The sequence below is a fragment of the Eriocheir sinensis genome, chromosome 10, assembly GCF_024679095.1.
Source record: "Eriocheir sinensis breed Jianghai 21 chromosome 10, ASM2467909v1, whole genome shotgun sequence".
Taxonomy (NCBI): domain Eukaryota; kingdom Metazoa; phylum Arthropoda; class Malacostraca; order Decapoda; family Varunidae; genus Eriocheir; species Eriocheir sinensis.
Genome location: NC_066518.1, coordinates 6,726,610 through 6,752,882, shown reverse-complemented (window position 1 = coordinate 6,752,882; position 26,273 = coordinate 6,726,610). Strand labels below are relative to the sequence as shown.

The 26,273-nt window shown below is 40.5% G+C and overlaps 2 protein-coding genes across 2 annotated transcripts in view; both read right to left on the bottom strand.

Moving 5' to 3' along the window:
• On the bottom strand, window positions 1-13,867 carry LOC126996514 (uncharacterized). The gene is made up of 5 exons (XM_050857046.1): window positions 13,345-13,867; window positions 9,546-12,091; window positions 7,866-7,964; window positions 6,827-6,970; window positions 1-5,451 (listed from the first exon to the last, which is right to left on the bottom strand). Exons 1-5 carry the CDS (start codon window positions 13,367-13,369, stop codon window positions 5,371-5,373), a joined length of 2,895 nt encoding a protein of 964 aa, XP_050713003.1. The 5' UTR covers window positions 13,370-13,867; the 3' UTR covers window positions 1-5,370.
• A 437-nt stretch (window positions 13,868-14,304) lies between these two features.
• Window positions 14,305-26,273, bottom strand: part of LOC126996515 (UDP-glycosyltransferase UGT5-like) — a 16,966-nt gene continuing 4,997 nt past the window's right edge. The window contains exons 4-11 of the mRNA XM_050857047.1: window positions 25,367-25,560; window positions 23,665-23,760; window positions 22,163-22,256; window positions 21,864-21,955; window positions 20,866-20,999; window positions 17,744-17,963; window positions 17,147-17,290; window positions 14,305-16,721 (exon numbers count right to left, since the gene is read on the bottom strand). Of these exons, the coding sequence (XP_050713004.1) occupies window positions 16,586-16,721; window positions 17,147-17,290; window positions 17,744-17,963; window positions 20,866-20,999; window positions 21,864-21,955; window positions 22,163-22,256; window positions 23,665-23,760; window positions 25,367-25,560 (1,110 nt within the window). The 3' untranslated portion in view covers window positions 14,305-16,585. The remainder of the gene's footprint in view (window positions 16,722-17,146; window positions 17,291-17,743; window positions 17,964-20,865; window positions 21,000-21,863; window positions 21,956-22,162; window positions 22,257-23,664; window positions 23,761-25,366; window positions 25,561-26,273) is intronic.

Sequence of the window (26,273 nt, the reverse complement as noted above, 5' to 3'; positions counted from 1 at the left end):
GAATGTTAAATATTTATTATAAAACATAAAATATCCAGGTACTGAACTCATTAGTCTTGAGATGTCAAAAATGTGACGAAAAAATATTCATACTACACATATGCATGAAAACCAGAAACAGGTAAGTAAGATTTAAGAAAAATGCTGCATACAATATCTCCTTCCATACACTAAACAGGGTGCTGGGTGGCCACAGATTGAAGAGCCAGAAAGAGGTACAGTTTAGAATGGGAAAAATACACACACTGAAATGGGTCACAACACCATCCTATTTTTCTTATTTGTACACACAAGTGCTCTCTCTCACTCAGTCATTCACACACACACACACACACTGCCTATCCCAATATAACAAACTCAGGCTAAGCAAAGGGTTACTTCAACACTGAACTTTCAGTATACAAACTGAATTCATCTTTCCACACCAAGTCTTAACATTATTTGCAATTGGAACAGACACACCTGGGAGCATTCTTAAACCTTAGTGTACCAGTTTCAACAAATTCATACAGAATTGGCTTACAGAAGTAAACGATGTGAAGAAAAAACATTAAGAACACAATTTCAGATGCATTACAAATTCTTGATTATGTCTAAACATACCTTACTGTAGTATTTATTCTTCATATAGGGGGAGGCGGTGGCTGAATCGACAGAGTAACACCACCGCGTTCAGGAGGACGCAAGTTCAATCCCTGCCCGGTGCCACCAAGCTGGGATTTTTCAGCCGCCGCCGAGTGGCTTAAAACTACCCACATGCTGTCCAGAAGACCACCTATCAACCCAGACTCTAGATTCTAGGATTAAAGATGAGCTCCAGGAGGGCAGCATGAGCCAATGCAAGATGGCGCCACTATAAACACTCGTCTGCGCCAGAACGGGCTGGGCCGACCATCAGGACCCACCGGGAAGAAGCCTTGGGCCGACCATCAGGCCCCACCAGGAAAAAGCCTACCGGCGCTATAGGTCGCGACGTAAAAAAAAAATAAAAATAAAAAAAAATTAAAAATTAAAAATAAATAAGAAAATAACTGGAGATCTGCAAGTTAAATCGAGATATATTAAGAAAATATAAAGTTGTCCGCAGTGTAGCTTCCACTTGAAGCATACAATATAACTAAAACATATCCAATACCAACACCATCATATTAACCTCACATTACACAATACAAAAATTGACCTTCATAATGTAAAGAATTTTAAGCCTAACACTAAATATAGTGTTCACTTACTAGTTATTCCTATGATCCTTACACAAATTCTTCATAAATTCATACAACTATTAACCAAAGGAATTATATTGCATAGATATATTTTTCACTTACTCTAAATGAAAATTCTGATATTTTTACAGAAAAAAGATGATTTCTATTTACATATCCATGGACGATCTTGGTTACATGATCAGACCTTCGAATTTCACAATGAAAGTCTGCAGGACTGACCTGTCATCCAGGTGCTGCTGCAGGACTAACTGCTATGCCACATAATGCCATTACAATATATAAACAGACTTGTGAAAAATAACTGCCAGTTGAAAATCAGTATTGCCACTTCTAATAAAACAAAATAGAATATGAAAACAAATGACATTTTCAGGGCTCATATGCAGCATTTAGGTTCACTGTTAGATGAACTATTCATTCCACCGTTTTGTTCGCCTCTGCACAAATAATGATCATACAAACACCATAAACCTTATTTTTTTCCGGCCAAACTTACTTCAAACAATGCATACATCATTAATATTTTCCATAAAGGAATCAAATACTGTTATCTAGTAACATGCAAATAAAAATAGCATTAACTATGAAAAAGCATTTGAAAAAGTTGTTTTAATTAACCCTTAAACAACGGACATCATTTATCTAATCAAACCCAGCGCAGTCCACACAGACAGCCATCATTTATTTAATCAGACTCTTTCGCGCCATTAATTTGAATGTTTAGATCAAATTTGGCAGGTTCTGTGACTTGCTGAGTTGTCAGCCAGCATATCTGACCCTCGTGGATTTTAAATATGAACATTAGTCCTCACTGAGTAGCCCTGGAACCCTAATATAAGAACACACAGGGAAACACAGTGACGCATCAGGAGGATAGGACGGGATAGAAAGTCAAGATTATTCTGAGTACAATGATAAGTGATGAATAGATTGTGACCAGTGATGCAGTAGTGAGAGTGATGATATTACTTCACTATCTAAACTGCACTCTAGCCCAGCAAATGCTTCCACCATATCAGGCTACGTGTATATGGTGTGTGTTGCCCCGTAACAGCCAGCTCTAAGGAGGACTAGAAGTAAGGGAGTAAAGTAGATGTTGTCTAATTATTTCAGTGTAACAAGCAATTCATATTATTGATATTCAATTATGAGGGGAAGTGTGAAGCATGCTGCCACCATGGCCAGCCTGTGTTGACATGTTGAGCATCCTTGGTGGAGGCCCCTCCAAGCTGCCCGGAGCACTGTCTCATGCCGGCAGTTCACACCCTGGCTATATTTTACATTTGCTATCGTGACTATAACACAACATATCGCAATTTGGATTTCACCATTGTGTTGAGGGAGTTAAAACTCTTCATTCAATATGAATAAACAACAAAAAAATATCAGCTGTTTTTACCCCTATCCAGGGACCATTCAGTGGAAACAATACCCGTCGTTTAAGGGTTAAAGGTGGTAAGGGACAGAGTTCACAAGACAAACACTAATTCATATATTCTATTAGTGTGATAAGTTGCCTGTGTTCAAGAAATAATAGGTATTCAAATTACTCCAAACCAATACTAAAGTCTAAGGCAGGTGTTCTTAACTGGGGTTATCCATACCCCTTGGGGGTATGAGAACCAAATGCTGGTGGTATGGGACTCAATCTCTGAATATCATTATATATTAAATAGGACTGGTGATGATGATTTCAGCAGTCAAGCAAAGGGGGTATGTGACCATACTGAGTAATCCAATGTTGGTCTGGGATCATCAAAAGGTTAAGAACCCCTGCTCCAACATAATGGGTGCACTTAAGTCATTTCCAACTAACACTGAATCTTCATGTCATTTAATATTGTAAATGAAGCAAGACAATATTGTACATCAATCTATATCTGAATATTAAGAATTAGAAATTACATCTAAAAACAAAAAGTAATTAGGCAAACAACTTTAAACCAAATCAAAGTTGAGTACCTATAGGTTCCCATTATAGAAGGCCAAATATATGGCATTTCAACTCTTTGATGTGAACGTAAGTACAGTCAGGTATGCTATAATGATCAGACGTTACTATGAATGAAGCCAATTTGAATGTTTTTATTGCTAAAATTCAGATCCTACTATGAATAATGATGCTACAGTGGTGCCCAATGTCTAGCAATAATAAGAGACTGAAAAAGCATTGCTGGTTCTGAGACCGCTAGTTTAGGGCAAACTTTAAATAGCAAAAAATAAAAATAAACTAGAACTTTTCAGATGACTTCTTTTGCCCTATTTCACCTGCTTTAATCAACTAAATTTACATACATAAATAAACATAACTACTAGTAGGGAAAGGTAACAAAAATACCCATTAAATAAACTTTGAATGTGCTCTCTATTGAAAAGATATATCAGGAGATGGGAGTGCATCATCTGAGGGCCAGCACTGCCGCCACACTCCTGCGCAGCCAGAAAGCAGCAGCCTCCCCAGCATGTCACTCTTCTCATATTGCAGCAGTTCATGAAAATAAAACCCAGTAAGGTCCTCAGGGTTAACAGGGCTGAGCGGGGCAACAGGTAACATCACACACCTGTGTTCAATTGACCCGTGGATGGGGGGATGAGCCAAACGGAACAGCTGATCAGGTGAGTGCAACAAATCCCACAAAACAACTCCCTCACTATATTCCCTAAGCAGCTCCTATAGGCAACCCTATACTGGAAACAGCAATCATAGTTGAATGAAGTATTTGTAGAAGGTAAGATGTAGTGATGCCATAAAAGATGTTAGGGACAAACAAACTTGAATAGTGGTAGATTTCTGCTGTCCAGCATGTGTAAGAAGAATCGTTGGAGGGGAACCGCTAGAAGAAAAAAAGGCAGAAATTATGGAAATGGACGGTGGTGTAATAGAAGTGAAACAGTTTTGCTATCTTGGCGATGTTAGATAGCAAAGGTAGAGCATTAAGAATACAGGTAGCATAAACATGAAAGAAAGGAGAGAAATAACAGGGCTGCTGACAAATAAATGTATTCCACTAAAAAGTTGAGGAAAAGTATTTGAAGCTTGTATCAGATCAGTATTGCTATATGGCTCTGAGACATGGGCTTTAATAAAGAAGTTTGAGGATGTGTTTGTTGGGTGTGATCAGAGTAGGTTAAAGTATATGGCTGGGATCACATGGAGAGATGGGGTGTACAGTGAGGAGATGGCAAAATGTGCATTGAAGGAGCTAGGTACAGTGCTGAGAGTACAGAAATTGAGGTGGTTTGGGCACATGAAGAGGAGAGGGGATGGTGGAGCATTGAGGAGAGTTGTTGGGATGGCAGCATTGAGCATTGGAGACTGAGTTAAACAGATGAAAATGATGATGATGATGATGATAAAAAGATGCAGAAGCGGTGACACAGGCCACACTCACAGCTCCGTCATCTGCTTTGTTTACAAACTGACACCCTGCCTGCAATATGACTCAGTGCTAACAGCACCATCTTGCCAAAACTTGATAGCTCCATTGTGTAATGATACACAACAGTGTGAGGCTAATGGGTCAACTGAACACAGGATGCTGGAGCCAACCCTTCCTGTATAACTCCCCATGCAACGACTTCTAGGGCTGTCTTGACGCAACTTGCCCACTCATTCCTCCCACACAATCAGAATATTTTTGCAGCTTTGATCGGTAGTTATGAAACTCAGGACTGTATCTATCTTATCACTTGACTTTAAATCACTACTTAGAAAACTGCTAGTCGCAGGGCCCCACTGTACAACACACGTGAAGAAATATTAGCTGCAAGATGCCTTGAGCCCTTGACAGGGTCATGCTTTCAAAGGTTTGTAAAGTTAAGTGGTGGTTATGTATGTGCATATTTTTGGCTTAAGTAATGAAATAATTTTCTACAATTATTGTGCAATATAACTTTAGCCTGCAAAACAATGAGAAATAAATAATATTAAGGAAGAAAATTTTCCTAGCGAAAGCTGAAAAAGTGTACTTGAATATGATATAACTAAAAAATCAATGAACTGTACAATATTTAATATCAAGAAAAGTAACACTGATATACTTCATTCATATAAATGTTTCACTTCATTGAAGATATATATAAATCTTTAGGTGGGAGAGGTGGGTGTCTGAATCAGTTTCCGATGGTGGTGTGTTCTGCTGCTTCACTCCACCACCAATATGCTCTCTTCCACCTCGCTGAAGTGATTGTTGAGGCGAGAGACCCACTCGTTCATCAGTGGATCCTGTGAATGATAGGTATGAATTGGGGGGACGTACTTGCATTTCAGGGACATTCTACATACTGATTCACTTATACCTATGTCAAAAATGTAGTAGACTGTATAGGCATGAACTACCGTACACTGTATTTTCTTTTTTCAAGTCATTCTGTATAATGTTTACATGCTCATTTTTTTTTTTTTTTCAGCAAGGGAAGCAGGCCTAGAATAAAACAAAATAAGAAGAACCTGCCTGCAACAAAGCTCTCATAAATGAAGACAGATAAGGTTCCAAAAGGGTGATCAATTTTGGTTGGAGATGTCTAGATACAGTCGTCCCCTAATATTCACAGGGGTTATGTAACAAAGACCACAGGAAATGTTAAATTTCTGTGAATGTTTGTTGCCCTCTTCAAAAACATTCCAAGACCACCCTTTTTCTCATAAGACTTAAGAAAATGTTTGTGGTACTTTAGAAGAATTATAATTGGCACAAAAGCTGTAAAAATGGTTAAAACTAGCTAAGTGTTCTACATGCAGAATAGGCAAGCAGAATGGCAAAAAAAGACCTACTGATTCTGCAATGGCCCAAGGAAAGCCATGAACACCCAAAACTAAAAAATCCAATTGATCGTGGATTAATTCACAAATGTTTAAACCAGCAAAAGTTTAAGGGACAACTGAACTATCTACATCACCATCACCCTGTGCCTTCACCAGAACTTTCCCCAAGGGTTTGGTTACATGTCTCCGACCTTCCCTGTTCTGACACTCATCAATACTCAATGCCTGCCAACAAACACACACACACACACATTTACTCTGAATTTGACTGGCAGATTTCGCTAAACAAGGCTCAGTCAATGACAGTGCAACTCTTAAGTTGTTCGTTCAACCCTGTAAAACTACAACTAGGTAACTACACACACACACACACACACACACACACACACACACACACACACACACACACACACACACACACACACACACACTCTCTCTCTCTCTCTCCCCCCCCTCACACACTCACTCACACTCACTCACTCTCAAATACTCATCAACTCAATTGATATATTTCACCGATGGTTTCCTATTGACAATCTCCACAAATCCTGACCCAATACTTGGTTATGGTTATAGGCCTACATATAAGCAAATATATAAATAACCAGAACCTGTCTGCAACATAACGAACAACTTAAGAGTTGCACTAACATTGACTGAGCCTTGTTTAGCGAAATCTGCCAGTCAAATTCGGAGTAGATGGGTACACATCACCTTCACTTTGAAATGGATGTTTCATCTTATATATTTTTGTGTAGACATTTATTTCTATTAAGTTTTCCTCTATCTTCCAAGGTTTAAGTTTACATCTTAACAAGAAAGCAACACTACTCACATTAGCAGCAGCAGCAGCTTTCTTCTTTTTTGATGTGGTGCTGGATACTTTCTTGGAGTTCTTCTCTGTCTCTTTTACTGGCTTTTTAGACTTTTTGGATGCCTTCTTTGTTTTTTTGTGAGTTTTGGCTTTGGGTTCCTCTTCCTGGAAAAGATTTTTTCCAAATGTACAACTTGTCCTCTGGCATGCATGCAAAAAAGGGTTTGGAAGATGCAGCAATATGAAGTCAAAGTAGGATACAGAGATATAAAAGGAGCATCGTCATTATAACCTTGCATTATGAAGTACCCATATACTACCCTAACTTTTATTGAAACAGTGGTGAGATAAGAACTGTAATTTTTGTGTACAGAAATAATAAAATACAATTACTATGACTCACAAGACCAAATTCACCTCTTTAGGATAATTAACAACTGAGCTACAAGGGGTGGAAGTGAAACATCACTACATGACTGGTCACACACAGCTTCAGCTGAAGTTACACTTAACCCGGTAGCAGCGACGGGGCAAATTTGTGGCTTCACCATGTAGCAGCGACGGGCCAAATTTGTGCCATGATATTTACCCCTCAAAATAGATGATACATAATCTGATCACAAATGCTTTGATATGTATTATAAAATGGTTTGTGTGAGCGGTGATTTTTTCTCATTTTTCTCGCTTGGAGGGACCATTAAGAAACATGATCCCCGCTGCTGCTGGGTTAACTCTAGGTTTTTGCAGACACCTTTGACATGAAAAGGTAAAATACCCAGAGAATTAAAACGAAAGTGACAGGCACAGCTCACTACCGGCCATGTTCAATTATGAACAGAACTGATAATGAGTTACCCTAACATCCCTATATCCTACCAAAGAGCCATCTCTATGCTTAAATTACAACCTAATTCTGGTTGCAAACATGGGAAGTGTGTTCTTTGGGGTGGTGGAAGGCCAGTTCAATAAACCAGAAGTTTGGTTATATCAGTATGACCTCTGCCTATATTGTGTTATCTATTTTTTTATGATAACTTATTTCCTGAATGTGCTCACTCACCTCAGAATTGGAGTCTGAACCAGCATAACCTGCATGCATCTCAATAAACTTCCTCTTAGCATTCAGCAATGATCTTCGGTCATATGACTTTCTTGGTGCCTGTAAAGGAAATGTTTATAATGTTAAGTGGACTTTTCCATATTCAATGACTTTGTTTATATTGCTGAAGGGTACTGAGTGGCAGAAAAAGGGAAATCAGTGCAGACAGACTATAAAGAATAACAATTTACATCGTTAATGATGAAAATCTTAGCTTCAGATGCAGAAGGGGGTGCATCAAAAAGACTTTTGATTGTAGATAACTTACTATAAATATAATTTTCTACTGTGTTGGTATGATTGTACTAAAAGGGTAGAGGGCACAAGAACAGGGAAAACATCTACTATGGGCTTCAGAGGTTGTGTTGTATCCTTTTACAGGCATAGCTTTACAACAAAGGATTGGATAAAGATAATAATTTGGCAAAGCATGTTTCAGACCTCGCCCTACTTTAACCGATATGATTTTTTAACGCTTGTGGATACAGAAAGCATTTATAAGAGGTACATAATAATAAAACCTGGAAGAAAAAGTGCTTCCTGATGTAAGGAAGCAAACGTTGCTGTGGAGACTGTTGTTCGCATGAGCTGGTGGCCAGCAAAGTGTCAGGTGCACAACTAGGTAAATACAACTAGGTAAATACAGCTCATGCACTTGTAGCAGCACCAAGCCCAGCACCCTCCAACATCTGTATTAGTTTTTAATCGTATTATTTTTTCATTTCTAGTACCAGAACTGTTAACAGAACCTTGATGTAGCTCTACAGTATCTATCAGCCTGCCAGCCCGCCCACCAAGAGACTCAGCACCTCCTCTGCTGTGTTCACAGTTGAAAAGCTCAGTCATTAATGCAGGACACACTATAATACATTGGCCTTCCAGTGCATGCTCACAACAGCATCTCAAAAAAAAAAAAAATGTTTGATAGCCTCACATCAGGAAGCACTTCCTCTTCTGGGTTTTATCATTGCATGCCACTTATAAATGCTTTAATTATCCAATCTTGCTAATAAATTATATTGATAAAAACAGGGCAAGGTGTTAAACACACTTTTCCAAATTATCCTTATCCAACATTGTTAAAAAACTATTCCTGAAAAAGTACAAAACATGGCCTCTGAAACCAACAGTATGTCAGAGGAATTGGTAGTTAAGGTAGTGATGACACAAAATATGGTTACATTCAGTGAAAAAATGTGAAGGTAAATGTGAACTGCAGGTAAGGAAAGACAAGCTGTTGAGGCAAAATGAATGAATTAGAGATGCACACAGCACTCAATACCACTGTCTGCCTCATGACCTGGTGCAAGGGACAATGCCATACTCAATAATTATAATGAGATGAACAGAAGTGGGGGAAGTTTTACTCAAAAGTACTCTCTTTCTTCTGTCACTAGATTCTTGGCTCATTTATAAGAGAGCATCTTGATCCCTCCCTGCCCCAAAGGAATTGGGTAAATGATGATGAAAATAAACATCATAATAATACCATGATGAGTCCTTGACAGTAAAGTTCAAATAAAAGAATGCATTGTGCAGACTATCAAAGAAACTCAGTTTCTTAAAAATTTCAGTGAAGAGCACAACCATTTCACATCTTCAGCATGACAAAGAAGGTACAGATGCTTTTAACAGACTAACCTTTTGGAAGCTTTTTTCAGGGGAGTTAGCAGTACCCTCTGCTGCTGGGTTAAGTGGTGATTGTGTGCTGCCTGGCTGAGAGGCTTCGCTCACCTCCTTTCCTCCAGAAGTCTCTCCCTCTATCACTTCATTTTCATCAAATAACATAGACACATCAGTTTCCTTGTATCTCTTTCCAGGCTCTGTTCCTATACTCACACTGCCCTTGTCTCTATGTGAATGATCTAATTTTTTCCTTTGTGGTCTTAGATGCTGTTTTTCCACAGTCGGTACTAAGAATGAAGATAGTGTGGGCTGTGAAGTGCGAGATGAAGTGTCTGTCATGAGGGACACTGATCGGCCCTGAGCCACCACGCTTGAGGATCGGCTTGTGAAGGATGTTCTGGTTCGGTTACCTGGGCGAAGTGAGCTCCAAGAGAACCTGGATGGCAAAGTGGCTGGATGTAAATCCCCGTCCATTACATCTGAGGTGCCTGTGATTTCCAGTGTGTGGCGCAGTCTGGACTGTTGGACAGGAGATATGTTGAGATCACTTTCTTCCTCTGGTTCATCAGTAAAACCAAAGCACTGGGCTAGGCTGTCATTTCCTGTTTCTGCTTCTTGATTTAGTGCTGATTCCACAGTGTTTTCCACTCTTGGAGTAGATGAGCCTCCTATAAATTTTGTAATATGTTTAGATACCACTGGAGTAGGTAAAACATTGGCTGAAGTCATGGGAACTGACACAGACTCAGGCGCCTCTGTTCGAAGAGCATTTTCCATTCTTGGAGTAGATGAATTTCCTGCAAAGTTGGATTTATAGTTAGATGCAGCTGGAGTAGGCAGCACACTGGTGGAACCAACATGAATTAACTTGTTATTAGATTTGCTGGGAATGATAAATGAACTTCTGGTCTCCTCTTCAAATCCATCAAAGTCAGCTTCAGAGGAAAAATCATCTGTAGCATCCTCATCCCTAATACTTGACAGGATACTAGGTATGGATGTTCCCTCCCCCATATCATCCACTGAGTCCTCCAAGCACCCCATGGAAGCAGTGGCTTTACTGGTGGAGCGGGACAATGAGGTACCAAGGAATAGCATGCCCTTGGAAGCAGCACCTTGCCAAGAGGGATCTGTTGTAAGGAGAGTCAACTTTGTACGTGGTTTCATCTTCTTTATCGGTTTTCTTGTTTTCTTTTTACTCTTTTTGACTTCTTTATGCTCTTTACTTGGGCTACCAGAAAACTCATAGGCATCCTTGCCGAGTCTGAAAGACTTCCTCTTCCCAGGGGTTATTTTGATGCCTCTAACTGAAGCCCAGACTGGTTGTTTGGACTTTGTTTGAGCCTTTCCTTTAGATTCCAAACTGGGGGATAATTCTTTTACATTTGATTCTTCCTCTGCAGGTGTCTTAGTCTTAACTCTTCGCTGTGCATCAATTGTTTTTGGAGTGTCATCACCTTTGTCAACATTATCCTCCTTACCCAATGACCTTGGAGTTGTTCTCTTAGATGTTCTCCTAGTTAAAACAGTGGTATCTTTACCTGTTTTGTGACTTTCTTTATTTTCACTGCTGGAAGACTGTTCAGCAGCCACATGCACTTGGTCACAGGTGCTAATCAGGCTCCGCTTGCCCCCAGATGTGATGTCACTTGCTCGTACTGCTGGTGCTTTATTCTTGAGATTTTTCCCAGTGGTTGCTTTCTGAGGTCTCGTTTGAAAACCTAGTTCCTTTTTACAAGTATCTGCATCCTGTTCTGCAGAAACAGAGGCTTTGACATGGGGACTTTTAATATTCTCTTTATTCAGAGATCTTGTGATGTTGCTTGTTTGTACTAGTGCAGTTTTATTCTTCAGACTTTTTGTAATGGTGGCTCCTTGTGGTTTTGTTTGAGGACCTAGCTCCTTTCTGCCAGCTCCTTTCACTGTTCTTTCCTTTGGGAGGCTGTTTGCTTCAGACAGTAACTTAGTCTCAGTTTGTCCCCTGGTAGATGTATCTCTTTGGTCTTTCTTTGGTGCATTTTGTGCATCTTTGTTTCTCTTGGCCACCTTGATTCTTTTTGACTGCCTTAAAGAAGTCTGAGTTGCAGCAAAAACATTTTCCTTACCAGGGACCACATTCTTCTCTTTTGTTGCAGTTTGCTTTTTGACATCTGCCATTCCTCTGTCTTTCTTTGATGTGTTTGCATTCACATTTTCTTGTAAAGGAGATACCTTGCCTTTTTGGTTATTATCACCTATCTTGGGAGGAGCAATCTTTTCTTTTTGAAATCCTTGAGTTACAGAACTTAAGTTCCTGCAGACATTTCTTGGTCCCAAAGCTCGTCTTCTGTTTCCAATGATAGGTGACATAGTATCATTCAAGCTAATACAATTCTCTTTGAGATTTTCTATTTGTGAATTTGCATGTGACTGAAGCTTCTTTGATGACACTGGTGACTGGCAGTCTGAGAGTACAGCTTGGCTGTTACACTGCTGAGCAGGCTGACTCCCTTCATGTCCATTCTGACCAGGTGATTTCCAAAACTTTCTGAAGAACCTTCCTTGACCTTTTGATGCACTTTCTGAAAAAAATTACAAAATAATAATTTTAAACTTAAAAATTATTTTCTAAACCAATTTTTTTGAGAAATAAAACAAAATAAAAATTGATTGGGGTATATAGTCATGGCATCACTACATGGAAGAGGGTTCTGATTTTTATGACAGGAACTGTTGCACACCATCCTTATTAATTTTCTAGACTTTGCTATAGACTAGCATAACAAATACTCATGTAATAACATGGGCGTAAGGAGTCTGCAAGAGGCCGGTTGGCCTGTACAAAACAGCTCCTGTAAGACCGGGAGCTGTCCAAAAATCTTAATTGTGCAGTCGCCAATTTAAAAAGCCATATTTTGAACCAGAAGGGTTACTATCCCCTTACAATAACAAAACTAAATCTAACCAAACCTGACATAACCTAACTAAGTGATCTAACCAAATCTAACCTGACCCCCTCGCTGCCAAATTCAATATGTTAACCCTCTCGCGCACGATGACGCGTTTCGCATCATCAAAGGTAAAAAGGTCCTGGCGCACGATGATGCGAAACACATCATAAAAGTTTAAAAAATTGATTAAAAATTAAGTTTTCGGTGGAAGTGCGTCAAATTTGGAGTGTCATTTGTTGAGATAAGTTTCTTAATGGTAACATATGGCAACCTTTCTAAGGAGCGTAAATGAGGAACGTGGAGCGTTTCATAAAATAGATTATGAGATACTGGCACGGACCTAATACGAATCTTTACCCACAACACAAACAGCCATCGTACTCGTAACACACACATCCATAAATACCAAACATATCACACTAACACTGACGCATACAAGCACTCATACTTTCCACGCACCATACGTGACTGGAACAGCCTCCCTTAACAGATTTTAGACTGCGGTACAAGACTCATTCAAAAAACAAATACACACTCACTTGTCACCACAACATATCAACATTAACAATTACGCTTGATTCACTTCCCTCCCCTGCACACCCGCCCCAACAGACTACACAAATATGCATCCAGATCCAGGCTGAGGGGCCACAACCTCTACAGCCCCGTCAGTGGTAGTCGATATCAGGTGTTGTTTTTTGTTTGTCGTTGTCACTAGAGTGGGGTTAGATCCTGTAGAGTTCCCCAGACTTCTGCAGGAAGGTTTGCGTGCACTTGAGGGCTTGGAAGGCAGCCGCGACCCAAAACAACAACATAAACAAAGTAAACCCACGACCCACGACCCGCCCCACACACACACACACACACTCTCGATATGCTCTCACCGGCACGGCTGCTCCTGGTCTTCATCTTGGCATGGCCACCACACGTCACGGGCAGGGTTCAGGTCTAGCACACGGTCAAATCTCCAAGGGCGCGGCGGCTCCGTCTCTCCGTGTTCAAACCTGCGGCCGCGGCTGATGCTCGCGTCTGCGCATGCGTGGGGTGGCAGGGGTGACGGGTCCTCTTCTTCTTCTTCCTCTTCCTTCTTAATTCTTTCTTCTTCCTTTCTCTTCCTTCTTTCTCCTTCTTTTTTTCTTCCTTCTTCTTCATTCTTTCTCCCTTCTCCTTTGTTGTTTCCCTGCAAATATGAACTATCAGTCAATCCTTCTTTTTTTTTATCTTCCTCTGCTTTCTTTTTTCTTCTTCCTTCTTATCTTTCTTCTTTTTTCTCCCCCCTTCTTTTTCCTTCCTTCTTTCTTTTTCTTTCTTCTTCCTCTTCTTTCTTCTTTCTCTTCTTATTTCCTCCTATTCTTCCTAGCTTCCTTCTTTCTTTTCCTTCCTCCTCCTCCTCCTCCTTCTTCTTCCTCTTCTTTCTTCCCCCTCTTCCTTCTGCTGTTTGTACACTTTGCCTCCACTGACTTAATTTGCTTTTCTATAAGTTTCCTTGATTTTCGTTTTGCATTTCTCATTTCTGTTTCCACTATATATTACTTTTCATTTTAGTTTCTTTTCCCTCTTTATTCATCACAAAAATATTTATGGTGCAATGTTGGGGAAAAAAGAACACAGCCGTAAAGGAGAAATAAAGAAAAAAGAACAAGTGTAACAATAGAAAAGAAAAAGGACCGAACATGCATGGGAGCCGAATGCAATGTTTTGTTTTCTCGAGGCGGGTCATTTGAAATAGCGTTTTGGCTGTGCTTTGCCGGAAGACCTTTATACTTTGCTCTAATGATATATATGGCTCAAGTAGTTGGCTTGGATAACTTCATTTTGCAGAGGAGAAGAAATTAATAACAATGTTGCAGTTTCCACAAATGTATTTAATTTGATATTTAGTTCAGGTGCAGATATTTTATTTTAAGGGCAAATATAGAAGGGTAGATGTGCAAGTTGGAAAACCTGCAGATGACATAAATCCACTAAACTCATTTTCAGGGCTGGAGCATATTTAGACAAAAGTTCACAATTATATAATAAAATATTATTTATAGAAAACTTCCAGAATAGTTAGTGATTTTGAATGATTGTCATAATACCATATTTTTCTTCATTCTCTTGACAACTTTTACCCGTGTATATAAGGGGCCATGGTATTTAAGGTGTGGCTCGGGGTTTAGGTCTGAATGCGTTTCCTGACATCACATGGCAGAACTGGGGTTTCAACAGACTCCCTGGCTCGTCACATCCATGGCTTGACACTAATCCACCCTTATACATGCCCTTTCACAATAATGTACTTATATAGAAACCTTAATTTTTTAATAATATTCATTCATTCATTCATCTTTGATGCCTGCTCCTTTATATAGGAGCTCCCACCAATAAGGGATGGCCACGGCAGAAGAGTTTCCATCTCTCTCTATCCAGACGCTCCCTCCTTGCCTGCTCACAGCTTCTCAAGGATCTTTCACCCCTCTCCCTGACATACTCCTGCTCCCTATCTTTCCATTTTACTGGAGGTCGAGGAGATGTGAAGTTTACAGTTAAGATTTTGAGTTAAGGATAGACCGAGGATGTTTAGTGTTGAAGATGGTGACAGCTGAGTGTTGTCGAAGAAAAGGGGATAGGGGTTTGGAAGATTGTGTCAAGTTGATAGGTGGAGAAATTGGTTTTTGAGGCATTGAAGGACACAAGGTTCCTTTTACCCCAATCGGAAATGATAGTAAGGTCTGAGGTTGAGCATTCTGCAGCCTCCAGCCTGGAGTCATGTAATTCCTGTTGAAAGGGTCTTCTGTTGAAAGAAGTTGAATAATGCAGAGTGGAGTCATCAGCGTATGAGTGGATAGGACAGTTTGTTATGGAAAGAAGATCATTTATGAATAACAGGAAGAGAGTGGGTGATAGGACAGAGCCCTGTGGAACACCACTGTTAATAGGTTTAGGGGAAGAACAGTGACCGTCTACCACAGCAGAGATAGAACGGTCGGAAAGGAAACTGGAGATAAAGGAACAGAGAGAAGGATAGAATCCAAAAGAGGGCAGTTTAGAAAGCAAAGACTTGTGCCAGACTCTATCGAAAGCTTTCGATATGTCTAACGCAACTGAGAAAGTTTCACCGAAACGGCTAAGAGAGGATGATCAAGAATCACTTGAGAGCAAGAAGATCGCCAGTAGAACGCCCCTTGCCGAACCCATACTGGCGATCAGATAGAAGGTTAGAAGTGGAAAGGTGCTTTTGAATCTTCCGGTTAAGGATTGATTCAAAAGCTTTAGATAGACAGGAAAGTAAAGATATAGGGCGGTAGTTTGAGGGATTGGAACGGTCACCCTTCTTAGACATAGGCTGTACGAAGGCATACTTTCAGCAGGAAGGAAAGGTAGATGTTGATAGGCAGAGGCGAAAGAGTTTGACCAGGCAGGGTGTCAGCACGGAAGCACAGTTTTTAAGGACAATAGGAGGCACTCCATCAGGTCCATAAGCCTTCTGAGAGTTGAGGCCAGAGAGGGCATAGAAAACATCATTCCTAAGAATCTTAATAACAGACATAAAGGAGTCAGAGGGGGGATAAGTAGGAGGAATATGCCCAGAATCATCCAGAGTGGAGTTGTTACAGAAAGTATGAGCGAAGAGTTCAGCCTTAGAGATAGATGAGACGGCAGTGTTGCCGTCTAGATTAAGAAGAGGCGGGAAAGAGGAAGAAGTGAAATTGGAGGAGATATTTTTGGCTAAGAGCCAGAAGTCTCTGGAAGAATTAGAGAAAGCAAGGTGTTGACATTTGCTATGGATAAAGGAGTTTTTGGTAAGTCGAAGAATAGATTTGGCACGATTCCGGGCGGAAATGTAAAGATCACACTTTTAAAACTATGCATTTTTTCCATGGAACACAGGGTTATTTGATCAACATGATTGATGTGGTTGCTGAAGTCACTTTGTTAAAATTTAAGTAAGTAAAAACATTAACTAAACAGGTGAATGTATAAAAAAAAAAAATTTGTCATGTCTAATATTTTAGATATGTTTTTGTTTTTGTTTTTATTTGATTGTTTTACTAACCATGTTTAATTATAAATACATAGAAACAGCTAAACCAATGTCTAAGTGAATCAGTAAAGATAAGAACAACTGCCATGGCTAAAATTTTAGTCATGTTTTTGTTTCTTCTTTCCACAGAACAGCCAGCGACACACAGCCTTGAACACCCTGAAGGACACATAGAGGAGGAGCAGCAGCACCACGATGATGGTGGCCCAGACATCCACATTGTACAGTTGATACCTGCAAGAACACAGACTTGTGGCTTCAAAAACTCACAGTAACAGTAAACATCCCGGGACTCTATTCATCATCAGACATGGAAGGTCTCTCAGGCTTACAAGTACCCCAAGGGACATTTCCAAGTAGTTAAGGAAGAAACATGAAAAAATAATGAACAATGTACAGATATTTGACTTTTTTATGAAAATGATCAAAGTTTATTTCAGGGTTCATGCAACTCTTACCATTGCTTTTAAATCAGATCTATTATATTACTATTTCTGTAGTTATAGTTGAGACTGTACCTTGCCAGGAATAAGCTAAGTACAGAGTTGTTATATTGCAAGGTAAATTACCATGTTTGGCATATCCTTCTAAACAGTTTGTTACATCAGCTATTTACTATAGTAATGTAAATGCAAGGTGATTGCTAGTTCACTACTGACCAAGGCATCGACCGCACAGGGCTAACAAGGTGTGGTGCCCCGTGGTGACGCATCACGTACTCCACCCAGTACACAGCAATGTCTTCAGGCCGCTGAGGCTGGTCCTTCATCAACACTGACCTCCACTGGGCCTCCTTCCTCAAACTGGTGCAGGAACAATGTAACATTATGTACTACTTAGTTAGAAGTGGTCTTGCATCAAAATCAACTTCTTCCTCCTCAGGCCATAATGTTGAAAAGAGGAAGGAAAGTAGTATCAATATGGATATAGTCACACTGCCCTGCTATGGTTTGGGGTACAAGTAGAGTTGCAGGCAAAAGTATCAAACCACCTAACTTTCAAACTCACTATGTGAGTACTTATAAGTCATTACCCCCATTTCTCACAGCAAGTCTCCTCTCATTACTTGCCAGTTTATCTCTCATTCCCCTCTCTCCGTTCCTCACCCTCTACTCCCCTCCTGCTACTGAGCCACAATGAGTTTGAAGTGGAATGATATTTTTGTTTGCAGCCATTAGTTTGCAGAATGTGCACTTTCTTATAATTACCATTAATTATGTAATGGTATAATGTGTTATTTCAATTTGAAAGCTTACCTCTCATCATTAATGACCTCAAACATCTTGGCTTTCAGTGTTTCAGGAGTCAAGTCTTCCCAGTGGAGAACTTTCCCCCATCCATCCTTCTCCACCACGAACATGTTTGTCTGCTGGTCACCAAAAACAGGAATGCCCAGGACTGGAACCCCATGGTACATGGACTCCAGGGTGCTCAGGAGACCTCCATGTGTGATGAACAGGCGCATTTTGGGATGACCTGTGTTGGTACCGAAAGACCGGTGAATGAGACCAAGAAAATTACTTACTATTGACTAACACACTGATTTACTAAGTCACCAAGTGCTGACCTAGCTTGGATCTCTATAAATATGTAATTATAACTTTCCTTATGAGGGTGGTCATGGCTAAAAAGCTATCGATAGGTGGTGAAATTCTGGTCTAGATCATAGTTCTCTATATAAATATGGCACTAAAATAGAACTTGAAAACATTGCATTATTCTGTCTTTGTTGCCTAGTGCAACATTATCATCAAAACCTACATGGAGGTACAGTTAAACCTCACCATTTGCGCCCTCGCCATTTGCGCGGCCTTAATTTGCGGCCATCATCCCACCATTTGCGCAGGTGGTCTTCCCATTTGTACACCTCGCCACTATGGTAACGGAGTCTCACTGGCAGCAAAATGGCGTCCGCTGATCTTCTAAGGACGTTTACTAGCTGTTTTCGCAGCAAAATGGCGTCCGTTGATCTTCTAAGGACGTTTACTAGCTGTTTTCGCAGCAAAATGGCGTCCGTTGATCTTCTAAGGACGTTTACTAGCTGTTTTCGCAGCAAAATGGCGTCCGTTGATCTTCTAAGGACGTTTACTAGCTGTTTTCGCAGCAAAATGGCGTCCGTTGATCTTCTAAGGACGTTTACTAGCTGTTTTCGCAGCAAAATGGCGTCCGCTGATCTTCTAAGGACGTTTACTAGCTGTTTTCGCAGCAAAATGGCGTCCGCTGATCTTCTAAGGACGTTTACTAGCTGTTTTCGCAGCAAAATGGCGTCCGCTGATCTTCTGAGGACGTTTACTAGCTGTTCTGGCAGCAAAATGGCGTCCGCTGATCTTGAGGACGTTTACTAGCTGTTCTGGCAGCAAAATGGCGTCCGCTGATCTTGAGGACGTTTACTAGCTGTTCTGGCAGCAAAATGGCGTCCGCTGATCTTGAGGACGTTTACTAGCTGTTCTGGCAGCAAAATGGCGTCAGCTGATCTTGAGGACGTTTACTAGCTGTTCTGGCAGCAAAATGGCGTCAGCTGATCTTGAGGACGTTTACTAGCTGTTCTGGCAGCAAAATGGCGTCCGCTGATCTTCTAAGGACGTTTACTAGCTGTTCTGGCAGCAAAATGGCGTCCGCTGATCTTCTAAGGACGTTTACTAGCTGTTCTGGGAGCAAAATGGCGTCAGCTGATCTTGAGGACGTTTACTAGCTGTTCTGGCAGCAAAATGGCGTCCGCTGATCTTGAGGACGTTTACTAGCTGTTCTGGCAGCAAAATGGCGTCCGCTGATCTTCTGAGGACTTCTACTAGCTGTTCTGGCAGCAAAATGGCGTCCGCTGATCTTCTGAGGACGTTTACTAGCTGTTCTGGCAGCAAAATGGCGTCCGCTGATCTTCTGAGGACGTTTACTAGCTGTTCTGGCAGCAAAATGGCGTCCGCTGATCTTCTGAGGACGTTTACTAGCTGTTCTGGCAGCAAAATGGCGTCCGCTGGCGAGCTACAGTTGTCTACCACCCGCGCGCCCTTTGCCGCCAGTGAAGAACACTGCCAACGTACACAACATGTCGTTTCCCGCCATAACCCGATCGCCTCTCTTCGTCTCGTGGTGACTGCGATTATTCGATGTTTTCTGCCTCACCTTTGCACCACCATCATGCTGTACGCAGCGTCATCGAAGCCTAAATCCCGGAAGAAGCCGATGATGACTATAGCACAGGTGGAAGTGATTAAGAAGGTGGACAGTGAAAGAAAAAAACGAGAGATTGGCCGTGAGTATGACATGTTCACTGCCAGCATTTTTTTTTTTTTTTTTATGCTGGTAGGGGGGTTTTTGGGCCGTGACCGCCCATATGTTTTTTTCCCCATAGGCTATTAAGTTCACCTTTTGCGCATTCGCCATTTGCGCACTTTCAGACCGCCCATATGTGCGCAAATGGTGAGGTTTGGCTTGTAAAATAAAATGAGTTTAACTCCTCAGTTATAACTATAAACAATTAAATGAGTACATAAGTTAAAGAAATTTGAATATAAATAATGGTAATAATGACTAGTGATAACAGGATAGTTCACAATTGAAGGTTTGAAGACTGAGGGTTAAAGTGCTTGCATAGGAAAAAAAATCGTAATATTATAATGAAAAACAGCCTTGAGTGCCCTGTGCATGTAAGGTTCATCCCCTTAGAGTCAATTCCCCTTATGCTATCATACTATGGCATCTCAGACTGAGTGCTGTGACAGAAGACCCATAGGCAAGAGCCACCTCCCCAGAATGAAGGCCAGGCATATATCTGGTACTGAAGGATTGCTAAATAATAGGCGAAAAGGTGAGTACACTACCAATCCATCTCCACTCTACCTGGAGCTGTACCAGGGATTTTGCAGCTTTTGAATGAGGGTGCTAACCCCTTCACTAAGAACCACCACTTGAGATGAAATTCTTCTACTGGCCATATCATGCATGGAACTGATAACAGATGGACAACCAAAGACACAGAGTTGCAATCCAGGTATTGTAGAAGCAAGGACAGACAGAGAACCAGAGGGAGAAATGAAATTAGAACCTTTGTCTAAGAAAAATTGTGTACATTAACAACTGGAAGTGTAACAAGTGGTGATGAGATTGCAACACTTACTGAAGAAAAATGGAATATGTTAAAGTCAGACAGGGAAACAGGTGTAGTGATGAAATTATAACTTTTATCCGAGGGAAATGGAGTATACTAACAGCAGACAGAGAACCAGATGAAGAAATAAAACCAGATTCTTTGTCAGAGCAGAAGAGTACACAACATCAGACCCAGAAGTGGATGATGTTGAGAAAGGCTTTTGTCCAGCAGTGGGAATAATGGATGATGATGATTATCACAACACCCTACTGGGCATGAGTGTGGCCCCACCTAGAATGTCTTGCTGGGGTAGCCACTTGCCGAGGCGCACGTTTGGTGGCAGGTCATCCATGGTGTCCTTGTCCCACTTCCACAACACTCGCTGCTTCAAGGACCCAAACACTTGCAACAAAGTTTTTCGGTGCCTGACAGGTCATAGATACAATACATGTTACCTCAAGCTGAAGGTTAAAAAATGAGGCATCAGCCATATAAGAGCACAACCACCACTGCTGCCTAACCACAAGTACAAGTATGTACCATAACACAGCATACTCTTCTCAGTACATCATTTCTTGTCTCATCCAAGTATATGTAAAGTATAGCGAGCAATAGAAATATCCTAATTTCCTACAACAATTGAGTGGTTGAAATTTTGTCATCTTTAAGCTTAGGCTTTTAGATTAAAAAAAAATTGTGCCCTTATCACAGCCTTACACATCTTTCTGAATCTTCATGCAGTTGAGCAATGGGATCCAGACTCAGGAAGTATTCAAGGGTATGTCATTAGGTAAACTTTCAATACGATTTTTATAATAACAAAGACTTCCACTGACCTTGTGGGGTTGCCTTATTAGCCCTTTTGGGGATAATTACCATACCCACTGATTGAGAGTCCCTGGTCTTCCCATAAATGTCACGCTAAAATTGGGAGCATACATACATACACTTGAGAGCATGTTATGCCATCATATGCATAGCTGCATATGATGGTGGTGTTCATATGTGCCACTGGCCCTTTGAGCCTGTGGTGGGAGTGAAACCATTAACCTAACATAGGGCCAGCGTAATATCCTGGTTACCACAGTTTAACTCCCCTAGGTTCTTCCAGGTTATTACCCATTTATTGACCATTCAGAGAGCAAAGATGAACAGCTGGGTGGTCTGTATGCAAATTAGCCAAGGCGAGATTCAAACCCAGGTCCGCAGATTCATAGTCAGGGATGCCAACCACTGCACCGGTGGCATAGTCCCATATTGTAAATTTCCAGAGAAAAAGTACAACTCACTCTTCTGGCATTTGGGACGGAATCACAGCAGAACCCAGGCTGAAGAAGATGAAGCCATCCTCCCCAGCGCCTGCAACCCAGTCCTCCAAGTCCTGCACACGTATATAACCAATCAATTATGGTACATCTCAAGGGAAAGTAAAACTGATCACTTTGAAAGGCTGCAAATGACACTAACAATAATATCAGAGTTTGGCTCATTGGTATATGTCTTAGCTTATTTTTATGGAGTTCTGTTCTGGGCAATGTTAGATAATGGCTTTTTCATCCAGACAAAGTGAATGCTCTCCTTCACTTACTTTGGGAAGGGGGTTGGATGGGTGGCAGTGGATTCCCCCGCAGTATATTGTGGTAGGCACAGATGGCTCAGCCGGAACTTCCAGGGTCTTTATACTGTCATAATAAAAGTAAAAACACTTCATAAACATTGAATATTATTCCACAGTAAACTTGGGTTAAAATTAACTCAGGCAGATACACACATTAACAGTTTGGTGTGAATGGGAGGTAAACAGTGTGAAGTAGAAAATTTGGTAGTGTCTGGAATGCATCCTCCCACCTAAAGGTCTGAGAGAGCTAACAGCCCCTCACTGTCCCTTCTTCTCCCACTGTTCCACTGGGCCTTGTCCTTCTCCCACCCACAGAAACCCCTGAAGCACAAGCTTAGATGGAAGTACTCCAAATATCTGAGACTTGCTAATATCTGGCTTTCCTTGTAGAATAATAATGTTTTGCTACTTTTTGTATTATTGATGGGACTGTGCATCTGTACATTAAACAGACCTCACAGTTAATTTCCTAGCTTCGGAAAAGCACTGCATACAGTCATGGCCAGGAAGCATGATATTTGCCCCTCTTTCACCTTTATTCAGTCCTCATTTATTTAATGGATCTTTGTAGTTCGAGGTTGCCTCAAAAGTCAAGTCTATATCATATCTATAAACTGCTCATACACTGAACATACCCAGTACACTGTGAACATTACACATCACTGAGGGGCAGTTTTCACAGAGGCACATTGGGGAGTAGAGAGGCATTTAGACCACTGTAGTGTCTTCAAGGCACATAGGTGTTGAACTTGGTAGCTACTCAGTCCTCAACCTTAATCTGATCAAATACAGTAATACCTCGCTTTACGAGTGCCTTACTTTACATGTATTTTGATTTACATGAAAAAAAAAATAATAATAATAATAATAATAAAATAAATAAATAAATAAATATATCACTAAAAATGCCTTGTTCTACGAGCAGTGACTTGGTGTACGAGCATCCTGTTTGTACAAGTCGAAGATGCGAGCGTGGGTTCCCTTTGTTCACCGCACGATGAGAACGCTCAGAGCGGAAAACAATGGGAATGGGGTCTCTGTCCGCGTTATTACTTGCTGAGGTAGCACCTGCGCACTGAGTCTGCTTACGTTTGTGCTCTAGTGTGCGACCTTTGTATTTTCAGCACTATGGTTTTGGTTTATAAGTTTTTTAGATTGCTAGCAAAATTCTGAACCGAATTAAGCTCGTAAACCTAGGTATGGCTGTACATAATTTTTTTTTTTACAATATAGGAGACATTTCAAGGCTAAATTGAATTTATAAAATATACCTGCACTATTATTTTCGATAAAAAAGGAAACAGAGGATGAAATAGAGAAATATTTAAATATAGTTTGAGCGGTGTTTTGATACTCAACTCATACGTGAGTTTAGGAGTTCCAACATTGCAAAATTTCATTTAGCTAATGAATAATTTTTTGTTACCTAAATTTCATCAAAATAAACTTTATCTCAAGAAAATCTTACTAACGCAGTTGCTAATGTAAGACTGGAGTTCTGACGAATAACTGAGAAACTTGGCATATCTTCAGGGCACAGCCCACGTTGGTGGCAGATGCTTTCCATCCTGGAAGAGATAAGAAAGATGATGAGTACATGTTCAAATACAACTCGCCTTCTCCATTCATAAGTGGAAGCAAATAAAAAATGCTTAAATCAAATAGAAGTGCATAGGGTGGTGAAAAAACAATGACAAAAGACATAATAAGATTAGTCAGCTTTAATATTCATGTTGAATTTTGTGAAATAAAAAGTAAAAGTTAAAGTAAAAATAAAATTTAGTGTAAAAGAAATAAGACAAAACGGTTCAATGGGAGACACGTGACTAGGCTCTTGGTACCGGCAGTTCTGCAGTAAAGTGACCAATGCTTCTCTGAAGGAGGATGTGATACATTCTTAGGAAGAACATTGCTTTTCATCTATAATTTAGTTACACCATTGTACGTATTCAGGAGACTTTTCTGCATGGAGTTAAATGCTCTAGCTATTTCAGTACTAATTCCATATTTTCTGCAAATGGCAATATGTAAAAAGTGGTATAAATATTCTGAAAAGATTCTTTCATTTATATTCATCATCATTACTTTAACATTTATTATACTAACATATTTAAGTTCTACAAACATTGTTGATATTAAAAATGTAAACTGAATTTGCCGGTTTTGTATAACAGGTGAGCTGAGGCAAATAATGTAGAAACATGTAACACTTGAGAATTAAAAATTTAACACATGGTTACACTTCCTGGGAACTCAGTGAAGTCACTGGCAGCAATTAAGAGCTTAGCCACGGGACTTGTCGGAAGTTCCCAGTGAATTTGAAATTACTAAACCACTAAAATAAGCATAAGGTAAACTGATAAAGTTGAAAAATACACGTGAGCAATAGAGGCTGAAGGGAGGTGCTGATGGTAAGAAATGGGAGGCAATGAGGAGGGACAACTGGGTAAGTCCGCTGTGGCCACAACCCTTGAGGAAGAGTGACTGGAGAAAACAGGGGTAAAATCAAGACTGGGATTAGAGTTCTATTGAACAGTGCTGACATATCAAGGTGGATAGACCAATGACTTTTTTTTTTTAAGAAAATACACAATTAAGGTATTGTTCACTGACCCAAGACCAACAGGTATGGGAATGCTTTCTAACCTATTTTGCTATTCACCCCATTAGGGGCTGAAACTGATTTGATGTCTAGCTGGGAAATGGATTAAGCCAAATAATAATAACAGTTAGGCAATCTTTTATCACTTACTTTGTACAAAATTAACAAAAAAAATAATCAATCAGCATTTCATGGTGCTGCAGCAAATGTAGTCTTTGCCACCAAATTATAGTACGCACTGAGGAACCTAAGCCTGACTTACAGGGTGCTGGGCTGCCTATTCCTAAGTACAAAGGTGTTGAGCCCAGAGAAGGATGAGAAAGGCTGGATTAAAAGATGTTAATCTACCATTATGACATCAGTGGCATTTCAGACTTTTTGGATCTTGAAAATTCTTGTGTGTTGCTCATTAGATTGTGAGCAATATAATGAAATAAATCAAGGTTGCTGACATAGTTAACGATACAAAGGACTTTCTTCCCAGATACATATTGTAATGAATCTTGAAAGTTATAAAAGTCAATGAATGGATGTATAATGTAACCTTCCTGTAATAAGACAGGAATACTTACTGATGAGAAACAAAGTAGTCGAATACCACATCTGAAAGCAGAGACGAGAGAGAGAGAATGATGCGCTCGGTGAAGGAATACGGGGTCTTGAAGGTGAAGAGAGGGTTGTGGGCAAAGGATGGAAAGGTTATGCTTCCTCCGAAGCCTGCAAAGGGTCCAAAAAGTCCAGCAGGAACAGCAAAAGCATATGGTATCTGGAAATTTGAATATTGTTACTCATGTATTCAGCCATCACCATTCTCATCATCAAGTCATCTGCACCAAGTAGAGGAGAATGGGGCTGGGGGACAGAGATGTGGAAACCCAAAAATAGTATGAGAAAAAAGGATAAGTCAGTGTTACAGCATCTCCTCTGACACACACACACACACACACACACACTAGGGATCGGATGTATGAGGAGAGACTCAATAGCATGGGCCTCACAACCCTGGAGAGAAGAAGAGAGAGAGGAGACCTGATAGCAGTGTACAGGGTGGTGAGCAGGGTGGAGAATCTGGACAGAGAGAACCTGTATGTGAAGAACAAGAGAGAAACGAGAGGACATAGAAAGAAGTTCGGGGCGACCACGTGCAGGCGAGATGTGAAAAAGTTTAGCTTCCCAAACAGAAGCTATGGAATAGACTAGAGGAGGAGGTGGTTTGTGCAAGAAACATTCATGATTTTAAGGAAAAGTTGGATAAGAGAGGATATGGAGACCGGACAGCGCTAGCGTAGCTCTTTTCCTGTATGTCACAACTAGGTAAATATAACATAGGTAAATACACACACACACACACACACACACACACACACACACACACACACACACACAGCTTCCAGCAAAGAAACATATAGAGGTTTTGAACAGACTAAGTGAGGATGTAGTATCGGCGAAGAGTGTGCACAATTTTAAGGAAAAACTGGA